The sequence below is a fragment of the Idiotropiscis lumnitzeri genome, chromosome 12 (genome assembly GCF_059441095.1).
Source record: "Idiotropiscis lumnitzeri isolate Australia: NSW breed Sydney's pygmy pipehorse chromosome 12, RoL_Ilum_1.0, whole genome shotgun sequence".
Classification (NCBI taxonomy): Eukaryota; Metazoa; Chordata; class Actinopteri; order Syngnathiformes; family Syngnathidae; genus Idiotropiscis; species Idiotropiscis lumnitzeri.
In genome coordinates, this window is record NC_142402.1 from 7,773,867 (window position 1) to 7,786,296 (window position 12,430).

Here is a 12,430-nt window from a genome sequence, read left to right on the forward strand (position 1 = left end):
ATCTCCATAAATGTGTCACTGTTAAACCATTCCAATTTATTTATTTGGAAGCCTAAAATATACATATTTCACAAATTATTACAACAATGGATATTACAGTTCATCACCTAATTGGGGTAACCATCCTGTTTTGGCCAGCAAGGGCTCACATCAGCCTTTGTGGCTAAATGCATACCATCACATTTACAATAAAAAGATTTGTTCTGCTTGGTGATACCAAGATTAAAAAAAAATGTTTTACCAGTTTGTTTAGGTAAAGACAAATCATATACTATTATACCATACTTCTTTTAGCTATTTAAATAAACTATACATTAGGAACGGTTCTCACTATGACCAAGGCCATTGCTGATTACCCAAGCACAGAGTGAGATTTTCATATATACATATATATATATATGTATATATAAATTCAAATTCCTAACTACAAACATTCTTATCGAGTAAACTGCAATTTCCAGGTTGTGGTGAATACAACAAATGCCATTTGTGTCATCCATGTTAAATTACGGCCATGAGTGTGCTCTAAGGAATTGGAAAAATAACTGTTGGTATTAGGTAAACTGTACAACAAAACTGATGCAATCCACCCGCCTCCTCCCCCTCCAAAAAGTCACTTAAAATAAAAATTATTGTACACAAGGTTAACATGAAAACATTCTGCTCACTGAGAACAGCACAGCTAAAATAGACAAAGACAAGTGTGATGACGTTCAAGCTCTGTCATAATTAGAAGTGGAGGATACGTTCAAGTGAGGATGGGCGACTGTGATGCTTCCAGAAAGCATGGGCGTTCCAAACTGTTGACACTGGAGTGTTTTTAGAACAAGGACAGGCCTGGAATGTACTATAACATTCTGCGCACGCACGCACACACACACGCTCGCAAACATGTACAGCAGTTCATAATAAACATAGCAGTCAAAGATGTAAAAAACAAAAACAAAACAAAAACAAAAAAGGTTTTAGTCCTGTAGAGTAAAATTGAGTTCATTCTTCAACCTGTAAAAAAAAAAAAAAAAATTCCATCTTGTCTCTTGGCTGCTCCAGCCTGGTATGTTCCCTATGACACATCCTTGGAAATAGCTGACTGAATTCCTGGAGGACACTACAAACCGTTTGACCGTGAATGGACTTAAGGATGTTACGATTGGCAAATGACAAAAAAAAGAAAGTTCTTGCTTTTCCAAATCTAACTTTCACGTGGACTTCTGCCTATAGTGAAGCGTCAAGTCCCCGCCACTTTTCCAGATAAAATGTTTAACTGTTCGCAGGTCCATGTTGGGATCCAGAACCTTGTGAGGAGAGAAAAGAAAGACCCATTTTTAGATCAGTGGTTCTCAAAGGTTTTACAGGAATTGCCACCACAAAAAAATTTAATTACTATGTTCGTGTTCCAACACGGGTAGAGGTTTTATTGCCTTAAAACTGTCAATAGGTAAATGAAGATGTGTACTTTATAGGGATGCAACGATTCACTCACGCCCAATTCGATTTTTATTCTCTATTTTATCAATCGCTGCCATGCTTGTTTGTGCGTTCGTGTGGTGCTGCAGTCATCCACAAACCCAATTTGCATTGATGTTTGGCGCAAGCAAGTTTAGTGTATTTTCAATGGAACTGGAAACTGCACTATGCACCAATTCTATGAAACTACCTATAAATACTTGTAAACATATTTCACATGTGCGATTGCTGTTCAATGTCAATCACACGTATATTAAAACTGTTTTGGTTTATAATACACCTGAGTTCACTGATTAATGCCGCCAGAATCCACAGTAAACACTACAATATATGTCAGCATACCACAACAGGACATTGCATGCGACGTTCCATCAGATGTACACGGTAGCCTGTGTATGCTAACTACAGCTAGCCTCCAGACACGACTCTCTTTATGTCAGATATTAAATCGGGCCTCAACTGCAACGTGCTCCCTTTTTAGATGCTCGTTGATCACTGCCATGCTGCTATGAAAGGGACGTTTACATCGTATTAAGTAATTTTGTGAAATGCGCCCACTTTCAGACGCTGTTGCTAATGCTAATAGGGAGCGGCATGAAACATCACATCACAGATGACCCAGATTACCACTGACGAGCATGTGCGTTGCAATGCATTGTGCGGATTCAGTTTATTTGCAACAGAGACAACATGGCGTTGCAAATCAATTCTTTTAGTTATTTATTCATTTTTACATTAATGCATATTTCAAGCAGTTTAAAATTGCTATATTGATTTTCGATGAATCTTTACATCCCTTAGTACTTAATGATTCATCTAAATGTTCAGTGCATAATTTAAATAGAAATTGTACCAAAATGAGACGTTGAAAACAACAAGTTGTAATGGTTCAATTGTATTGCAGTACAGTATGCAAGAAATGTCCAGGCTTCTGTAACATGATGCACAGTTTGAACATTTATTTCAATTAGTCTTTGCTTACCATTACATTTGGGGAGTCATTGTAGTAGTGGACACATTTAGGGAATATGTGAAAAGGGATGAAGAGAAATTAAAACTTACCTGGTCTTGACACATTAGCTCTATCTTCTCCTCCGCTTGCATGGCCATGTCTTCCTCCTTTTCCTGCTCCCCTGGTTTATCATTGGCAGACGAACTGGTGGTCTGAGATTCGTTGTCTAGGTTGATGATCTTCTCGTAAACATGCTCCATCACCTTCCTCACCTGCAGCATGTCACTGGCTGAAAGACGGTCCCTGTGTTGCGCGAAGGGACAAATGTATGAGTTCAACCATGAGTTTTCCTTCTCCATGAGGAAAGAGAGATTGGAGAAAAAAAGAACTCACTTCTTCAGTGTTTTTGCACCAGAGGATGAATGAGGCTGGAGGTAGAATGGAATTTTGTTGAACTTGGGCATATTTTTCTGGCAAAAAGAAGAAAGGAAAAATATGAAATTGTAATACTACAAAAAAATGCATAGACAAAACTAAAAAAAAAAACATATTAAAAAACTAATAACAAAGCTTTTAAATGTACACTTATTTTGAATTCATCTTATTTTTTTATTCCTGATAAATTGCACATTGTTTCAAGTTCCACATCTCTGAATAAGAAAATACAATCTAACCAATTCAGCTTTGGAAATAGTCAAATAGAACAACTGGATGTATATAAAATCAAATCAATTTCAATGACTTTCTAAATGAAAATGTGAAAACGGCCACATTACTCACATCTACAGTTATATCAATGACCCACTGAGGAACAGTCTCGTTCAGCAGCATTGACTCAGTCTCTCCACCCGAATCTCGACAAAGCAACCTGAAGCAGAATCACACCAGCGATGACGCATGCTCACTTTTATAATGTCTGCAGTAGTTATTCTCCTTTTCCATTATTAAATTCTATTATTAAATGTTTTAAATATTTTTTCAAAATTCCGCAGTACCTATGACTGAATTCATAGACCTATTTAAAAATATTTGTGTTACTTTATAAAAATTGAGAAAAGGCAATATGCTTAAAACGAAATTCAGCTTTGTGTAGAATAAAAACAAATCAAACATTGCCAAATGTATCAGTGCTCCGCATAAATACAGGAGACCTTACTGGCTGAGCTATTACTGGACTAAAATGGCCTTTTTCTAAAATGTAAAAACATAACGTTACCTAAAAAGAGTTCTGCCACCTGCTTCCCCAAAGATTACTGGAGTATGTGGCGGCACCTGGAAGTAGCCATTTCCTTTCTGGATCCGGTTCTCCTGCTCTCCATTCACTGTAGGCAGATATCACATACAACCGATGTAACGACATTTAATCAATCCAACAAGTCACAAGGTGCTTAAATGCACAAAAATAAAAAGTACAAAAGCAACATGTCTTTGTGGACATGCATTAAGAGGGGAAACTAACTCCTGTGCGCTAACTCTTGCGAATCAATGTTGTCAGACTGTCTCACCGTGGCTCACTTCATTCTCTTCCTCATCCACGGAATTGATGCGAGTTCTGGGCCAGAACTCCAGCAGAGCCTGGAGCAGCAGTCCACCCAAGTTTACTGCGGAGACAAAGAGTAATATTACATAAATAATCCAATTTGGGATGATTCGTAGCATCAACGATTTTAGCAGGTTTCCTACATTTTGGGTCGGATCCATCAGAGCTCGAGAAACCTGCATCCTTTGCGGACACCCAGGCAGCGAAGCAGTCACTCTCGTCCAGTGTGATGGTGAGCATCTGTTTAGCAGCACAGAACACAAGAGGGACGGGCAGCTTTTAGACCACCACTTTACCTTTTACAACTTGCGTTCTTTCGCCTTGGAGCAGTGATTCTCAACTCAGGACCCAGAAGGGCTACTCACTGATTTGTTTTTCGTTGGATTGTTGCACATTTACGACAGACAACCAATTTGCAATCAAATATTTTCTGTACTGTGAATATAAATTTACATATGTAGGGGACAGACATTGCCGTGTTTACATATTGCGTCGGCGCCATAGGAGCAGAACTACCGTGAACCAAGGACCTCCTGTACAGTGAAATATTCAGTCATTGAATTCCCGTTTATTTGGTAAGTAACATTCTTTTGACAGGAGTGCATGAGAAACATAATTACTTGGCCTGAAACAGGAAACATATTCCTATTTGTTATGTCTCAGTAACATACCGAGCTGCCGCAAGAAACATTGGCTTAGCAAATTCCCTAAAAGGAAGACATCCGTGTCAAGATCAGTCACATTTTGTGGCAGATTTATGTCCGATTATGATATTTTATTTGACTATAGTGTTCCCCTTCTCGTCTCAGGCGATAAGAAAATCTGTGGATGATTGACGAACGAAAAAAAAAACAAACAAAAAAAAACTTGAATTTCCTACAGATAACACCAGATGGCACCGAAGCACTGCATGGAGCAGAACTCACTTCAACATATTTCCATGGCACCAAGATGCCACAAGTTGGCGCTAAAGCAATACTTACATGGCCTGAGCATAAAACCAGCAAATGTGATTTTTGGGCAATTAAGAGGAGGGAATCTAATACTGAGTACTAACGGTCCTTAGTTCAGTCGCTAAGACACCGACCAAATCTGTATGAAAGTCAAAACGCGCTGTAATCTAACACAGTAGTTAAGCCATAATTACAATTAATACTTGTATGAAAATCATTTATAGGTCATCAATATACAACAAATAACAATAAAAACTCTGTGTGCTTTCCTGTACCGCAGTGATTGCCAAATAAGAAGGAGCAGTAAATTATTCATTTAGTTCTCATTTTCCCTCCACAAAAAAATTATTAAAGGGGAGGTAAACCCAAAAAAGCGTAAGACTACATTTTATGTGCCAGCCCCAGTCGAAACACCGTACGATGAATAATATTGCCATTGTGCACTTAGAAGATTCAGACTTACCCCAGTTTTCAAATCAACTGAGAACCAGTTTGGCACATAAACCATCTTGAAGCGCTTTTTAATCTCCTCATCAAACTCCACTTTGCCGAGGTCTTCACCTTTGCAAGCCTGAAGATCACACAAGGGCTCCATTCAACCCAAAAGATTGATTTGAAGAGGTTCCTGTGTGAGTTGTTGAACATATTCTAAGGCATTCATAGTTACCTTCAGGACGTCCCAGAAAGCCACGTTGTTGTTGGTATCTTTGGTCAGTATGTGCCTTTTGTCGTTCAGAATGTGACACTGTATAATACTTGCCCCTCCTGCAAAGGCAATTCAGATGTTTCCACATTAAAATGGGAAAGAAAAACGTCTAGCTTGACATAAAACAGGTTTACCCTTGATGACTTGTTCGGGCTGTGTGCACAGTGGTGTTAAAGGGGTGCTGCAGTCGTTATCGTACTCCCCCGATGATCTGAAGTTGTGCATTCCCTTGAGAGACTGTACAGACATGCACATTAAACAAACATACAATACACTAGATATTTAGAATTTCACTATCGCATGAAAAAATTACTTTGTATCGACTACATTATAAAATGTAAAATTTCTTTCACAAAAAGCAGGTTGACATGAGAAGGCCTCATGAATTTGACTACAATGTATTCTAGAGTCATTTTGCTCACAGGGGCGTTGCGTCATGCATGCCTACCCATTTATTAACAGATGACTTGGTGGTCGAGACCCAGATAGCAGGAGGTGGGTCAGCAGATCTGTCCAGTTCCATCTGTGCAAGAGACATACGGGAGGAAGTTTGAATGGAAGTCCAGTGCATATATAAGCTTTCAAATTAAAAGAAATTCCTGCGGCAGTTGAAATATAAAGCTCTAACGCAGGATATATATATATATCATACCGAGCTGCCGCAAGAAACATTGGCAGGAATTTATATTTATATATATATATATATATATATATATATATATATATATATAAAATTTGATTTTGATTTTTTTAACGCAGTTGAATATTTTAAATCAGTTTTATTTACTTCAAAAATAATTTGAAGCCGGACACTAATTTAACTTGCAAGACACGGTTCACTGTATGAAAGTGTGGGTATTTTATGACATTGATGGAAATGCTGAGCCAACAATTGTAGAAATGTACATGTGGCGATGAGTAAGGGACATATCCAAACAAACATTCGTTCCCCTATGGGACACTATTGTTATTAATATTAATTTGCTCACAAAGTGCAAGTAGTGTCTGCTTACTTTCAGCACTGGGGCCTTCTCTTCACATATGAGAACACGGATGTCTGGGTTTCGCAGGTCTGTGCAATATATCTTCTTGTCTCGACCTCCAGAATAGACATGTGTGAAAGCCTCATTGACCTGCAGGGCCCAAACGCCTTCATCGTGCACACGGTACGTGGCAATACATCGTTGTTGACCGAGGGACCACAGACGAATTGTTCCATCTGAACTGCCTGACAGGCACTGCAGGGCGGCAAAGCAGATTAATCAAAAATTTAACATTAAAAAAAAAAAAAAAAAATGCCAACCAATAGTGATTTTTAATAGGGACAGAGTGATTGGCCGAGGCGATTACTTGCACCAATATTCAGCATTTTGTTGAATATCAGCATTGGTAATTTTAATCAGAGATGGCTTCATGTATCCCTTAAGGCATTTTTGAAACAGATTCGAAATGTCTTTACATTTTTTCTAGCCAATCAGGTTTTTGAGATATTTTCATTTTTTGTTTTTAAGTTTGACCTATAAAAGGTTGTGCAATATGGATTTGTCATTGTCATTATAGCCATGTTTTTGCAAAAAAAATAATAATAATAATTCCACCCATTGTTAATTCATGAATATTGCCACATACTTGGTGTTATTATTATTATGAAAACCTGATGTCCTACAGAAATATAAGGACAGACGTGGAATAATCTATACATTTCATCATGATAAATTTGCTTGCATCTCAAATTAAAGAACAATCTGTAACTATTTGTAGACCAGTGTCACGCACCAATTTAAAACAGTTAACTTTAAGGAAATATTTAGTGAAAAAAAAAAAAGAATCTGTTAATTTTGTAAGTTGTGCTGCTAAATATGAAAACTCTCTGTACCTTTTGACTTGACTGAAATTAAAAGCTAAGTTTACCATTTAAGTTATTTTTAAATTTTGGAAAACTTGGATTTTCAGTAGAATGCTAAAGGGAGCTATTTACTTGTTTAAACTTTCATTGAACTTTTGAAGACATGCTACAGACCCTGGGAGCTCCATTAAAGGGACACTTGATTGACCTTAATTGGCACTTCTATAATTGGTTTGCATGTAAAAATTACATCAGTGCTTAAAAAAAAAGTACTATATTTCTGACATTTAGCTACACTATAAAGCCATGTCAACTCTCAGGGGGCAGACGGTGGCTGACAGCTGCGAGGATTTATCTTTATTTTAATTTCTCCAAAATGAACGAATAAAAAAAGAAAATAACTAATTTCAGTTTCCTGATCAAGAAATATAAACTGAGCGTTATCGTGAAAAATGGTTCCTCTTGGCTGGACAGACACTTTAACCTTTTGTTAGAATTTTAAAGCACAGATGTTGCAATGTTAAGAGTTGGAGCTTGTATTTTTTTCCCCTTTATGCCATTTTTTTTCCGGAAAATCAGTGTTTGCTCCAAAAAAAAAAAAAAAAACTCACTTGAGTACCATCTCGATTCAAAAGCAGCGACTTGACGTTATCTGTGTGGCCTTTTAGCTTCATGAGTTTTGCACATGTTCTTGGATCCCACACTCTCAGCACCTGGAAAAGACAATTAGGGCTTAAGGACAGGGAATCTGTGACAATAAATGCAAGGATGCTTAGCAGTTTATTTCATTACATTATCCAGTATATAAGACAAAATTTTCACTCCAAACAACAATGTTTCCCTACACTTTGTCAGAAGGCTATGGACTCAACAATGTGTCCAAATGAAATATTTGACAACTTGTCGTATTTATCTCACTTTCCAATCCAAGGATAGATGAAATCTGAATTGGTCAAGCCAATCTGTGCCATCAAGATGATGGTTGGTGAAAGTTGTACAAGTTGATCAAAATGGCTAATGGTAATGATAATTTAGTCTTTACAGACTGCTGCACTATTTGTTACAAACAAATAAAATGTGAAAATGTAAAAAATAACAGCCATTTTTGGGGGGCGAGCGGGTGCTTATTTCACTTTATTTTAAGATTACCGTAGCTTTGGTGTTTTGGTTTGGTATAAAATTAAATGTCACTATTTAGATTTTTTTTATTTTACAATTTAACCTGTTCTGTGTAGTTATTAAATAGTAAAACCTCCAAGATGTTTCACTGCATTACCCATTCAATAAATATATTTGTTTAAAAAGTTACTATCATCTATAATTGCATCCTCGTTATAAAATTGAAAGTTTAACAATGAAGTTCTGACAAGAACACCATTAATAGTGGTTATAAAAATATCTTCTCAAAATGTTATCCTCATCATATCCAATGTCATGAAACAAACTGCATATAAAAAATTAAAAAAAAAAAGTTTGGTATATGTATACAGTGTTCCCAGATGATGCATCCCAAGCACCCCCGCAATAGGTGAATTTCTGCAAAGGAGAGGTTGACAAAAAATAAAATAAAAATTAAATGTAATGCTTTATGTTCATTTTTTGGAAGGAGGGGGTCAATTTCCAATTCTATTATGGAGTCACGGCAGCCATTGCACTGCCACGGGGGCAATCTACTTTTGATGTCACCAGAAAATTCTGAGGACCTTTTTACCTGTACTTTTACTGTTGTTGCTGTATACTATAATCATGTGGACTTAATCGACATTAGATTACAGGACAAATTGAACCGTTGCAGCGACTTTTCACCCCACTTTCAAAATTGCGGATGAGATTGCGTGCGACCGGTGGGACCGCCGAGAATGGTTGTCGGGTATGGCAGACGCCATAAGTGGCAGAAGGCAATGCAAACAAAATCACTTGTAGTCAGATAATTTACTATTGGACATTAATGCCACATTCCATATTGCACCGTACACACAGGACAGCAAGCCGTAAAAAATCTCAAGACAGTCAGCGTGAAAGAGGCAAGACAAGCCTCACCTTTTCTGTGGATCCAGACACTATCACTGTGCCCATCTGGTTCATTGCCAGACTGTAGATTGAATCCTTGTTCCCACTGAGTGACGAAGCTGTTGCACACAAAATGTACTTAGTCATGCAATGTTAAGTGAGGAAAATACAATACACTAACGACACTGTGACAGTGTTTTGGCCAAAATGGGACAGCAAAAACACTACTTACTTGTTACAGTGTTGTTGGAAGCAGTGAGTGCTGTAAGCGTATTGACATCCCAGAGAAATATCTGCCGGTCAAGCCCTGCAGATGCCACCAGCTCTTTGTCCTTAGCATAGGCTAAGGCTTTCACGTAGTCTTTGTGTGTTCGTAACGTCGACATGCAGAACCCTTTATGTGCATTCCATACTTTTACAGTTGTATCAGAGGAAGCCGATATCACTGAAAACAAACAGGATCGCCAAGTGATAATAGCAAGAGCAGCTGTAAATGTATCATACTGAAGGCCAAAGTCCTAAGATGTTGATAATCAAACTTACATGTTTTCCCATTGCAACAAAGAACTATGTCATTGACCCAGTCTGTATGATGCTCCATTGAAGCAATGTATGGGTCCTGCTACAATAATAGAGGAGAAATTAAATAAATGCAGGCCTTCATCCAGAAATTAGCGTTTCCATGCATAACAGCTTAGTGACATTTAATACTTTATGCTGGTAGACACTCCATATCCGGATGATTGAGTCTCTTCCAGCTGTGAAGAGCCGATTCAACGCTGGGTCTAGTTGGAGAGCATTCACCCCATTTCTGTTGTATTTCTCCACCTCATCTCTAATGACGTAAGATACCTGAAGCAGTAAGCAAGGGGAGGTGAGATCTGAGACCGGGCTGCTAGCGCCATGACTTTTGATTTCTACATTTCTCTTGAAGACGACCGAAATATTATTTATGTTACCATTTATGTCGCGCGCTAGTAGTGAGCAGGGGGGGGTTGTGGCTTATTCTAGCGACTAGCACAACGAGAAATAAGAATAAGTCATCATATACGAAACGATACTCATTGGAGATCTACAGCATACTTTCGCTTAATATAGCCATATTGATGGGAGGCACTCAATAAACGTCGAGGTAACGTGACGTCCGCCCTCCCAGCAATTAGACCGAGCCCACTAAGAGTGACGCAAAGCTATTACGAATAACGAAACTAGCAAAGCTCACACATCAAGGGTAATAGTTAACACGGGCGGCAGGGGTGTGTGCAAATATCCGACAAGTACTCGTTGAAGAAATGCTAGCAAAAGTATCTCGTTTTGGCGCCGACGCTAGCACAAAAACACTGTGGACGAAGCTAAGCTAGCCAAATTAGCCGGCTCGACTTTGAAGAGTCGTAACAGCGATGCTGCTCTTTAATGGCTATTATTAATGCTCGTTTATTAGCCGCAAAAGACTCGTTTAAATGGACCGCCATTTTGGAGCAGCTGCCAAGTGCTCACTGATCAAGCAACTATTCGAATTCACCTGTACTTTTCTCCGCCCAGCAGCATTTTGCCTGTGATGCGTGGCCATCTTGCATGTTGACAGTCAATTCATGTGATGCTGCATCCGGGAGATAGAAAACAACACGTGCCGCTGAGCTTTATGGGTAATGTGTCCACTTCATGCGTCTCAACCTTTTTTCAATGATGTGCCCTCTGTGAAATATTTTTTTTGTGGGGAAAAAATACTTTAAACTGAATGATGTGCCATTAGTGTTTGATTTATAAAACTTTGGACCGTAGTGAGGATAAGTGTTACCGAAAATGATTGGGCGGATGGAACTCCATTTATATGAAAGATAATGCGTTTCAGTATTCACACAATAATAAATGACCACAATATAGTGGGTTTCTTTTTCACCGTTTTACGAGCGGACCCACGTGGTGCAGTTATGTTTGTGTTTCTCCACTAGAGAGCGCAGTAAGGCAACGTCCCCGAAAGCAACCATGCACGTAACGTTGGGAGTTTTTGATTAGTGTAGCTTTTTCACCCTCAACGTTATTTGTCTGTCAGAGTGTAAATCCGAGTGTGACACAACAGCGCATATAGAAAGGGGTACGGGAGATATGGGGCCTTCATGTGAATGCTGTAATGGGAAAATACTGTTTTGGAGACCCCCAGCTACTGTCAGTTATTATGGACCTCGAATTGTCGCCTAATCACTTGACATCACGACGACCCTGCCTATAGAGACTATAATCCTCTGTGTCCCAGCAGCATCCCTCCTCTCTGCCTCCCACGCTCAAGGGCATCATACAGCGGTGCATCCTGCCCACGTTGTGTGGAAAGACAAACTTCTTTGATGACTACTATGGAAGTAGCATTCGAATGGAAGGGGATATGACTATACATGGGCATTACGCACGTGGCCGGTTTCAATATGCCCATCATAAGGTGATTAGTGCACTGGCAGTCTAGAAGTTACTTTTGACCGCCAAACTGTGGATTGCACACGCACTCCTCTGTCCTGCTTTCTGGAGTTTTGGTCCGCATGAAGCGGAATAAGCCCTAAAAACAGAAGTCATGGATTTTTCACGGAGTTTTTGGCTGCAACCTCTTCTAAAAACACAACAACTTGACTCTGGAAATTATGCTTTAGATCTCAGAGTTTCATTGGTAAGTAAAATACGAGTAATTGTCTACTTTCATTATGACTGCGTAAAAAATATTTATAATTATATGGTTCACAGGCTAATGTTCATCAAGGCAATACATTATTTTATTGCAGAAAATACAGTAAAATGCATTTCTTTTCTCAGGGTTGAGCAGTAATATATATATATATATATATATATATATATATATATATATATATATATATATATATATATATATATGGCATGTGTGATGTTTTCTTACATATTGCCAATTTGCCGCTGGGTTAACTGTTATACAGTGCTGCATCAAGAGTAGTCT

At 38.4% G+C, this 12,430-nt stretch overlaps 2 protein-coding genes across 3 annotated transcripts in view; one reads left to right on the forward strand and one right to left on the reverse strand.

Moving 5' to 3' along the window:
• Positions 1 to 15: 15 nt before the first annotated feature.
• Positions 16 to 11,080, reverse strand: LOC148325691 (WD repeat-containing protein 48). 2 transcript variants are annotated; one of them, XM_088312031.1, is made up of 18 exons: positions 10,997 to 11,080; positions 10,186 to 10,326; positions 10,018 to 10,096; positions 9,707 to 9,919; positions 9,505 to 9,593; positions 8,076 to 8,177; positions 6,632 to 6,856; positions 6,067 to 6,141; positions 5,753 to 5,855; positions 5,580 to 5,677; positions 5,376 to 5,483; positions 4,103 to 4,199; positions 3,925 to 4,020; positions 3,636 to 3,741; positions 3,200 to 3,287; positions 2,813 to 2,889; positions 2,530 to 2,722; positions 16 to 1,295 (listed from the first exon to the last, which is right to left on the reverse strand). In XM_088312031.1, the coding sequence occupies exons 1-18, from the start codon at positions 11,042 to 11,044 to the stop codon at positions 1,200 to 1,202; spliced, it is 2,034 nt and encodes a 677-aa protein (XP_088168157.1). In that variant the 5' UTR covers positions 11,045 to 11,080; the 3' UTR covers positions 16 to 1,199. The 2 variants fall into 2 exon arrangements, with proteins under 2 accessions (XP_088168157.1, XP_088168158.1); XM_088312032.1 differs by having other exon boundaries at positions 10,018 to 10,093; positions 10,997 to 11,069.
• Positions 11,081 to 11,757: 677 nt separating this feature from the next.
• LOC148325692 (sodium channel protein type 2 subunit alpha-like) overlaps positions 11,758 to 12,430 on the forward strand; it is a 44,094-nt gene continuing 43,421 nt past the window's right edge. Inside the window, exon 1 of the mRNA XM_088312088.1 lies at positions 11,758 to 12,130. The gene's annotated coding sequence lies outside the window, so the exon portion shown is untranslated. The remainder of the gene's footprint in view (positions 12,131 to 12,430) is intronic.

Bases quoted from the DNA above. Each gene is read 5' to 3' on its own strand.
- LOC148325691 (XM_088312031.1), bottom strand. From the start codon at position 11,044: ATGGCCACGCATCACAGGCAAAATGCTGCTGGGCGGAGAAAAGTACAG. The intron at 5,678-5,752 runs GTAAACCTGTTT...TTGCCTTTGCAG, and splicing joins GCCCGAACAAGTCATCAAGG to GAGGGGCAAGTATTATACAG. The intron at 3,742-3,924 runs GTGAGACAGTCT...ATCTGCCTACAG, and splicing joins AGAGAATGAAGTGAGCCACG to TGAATGGAGAGCAGGAGAAC.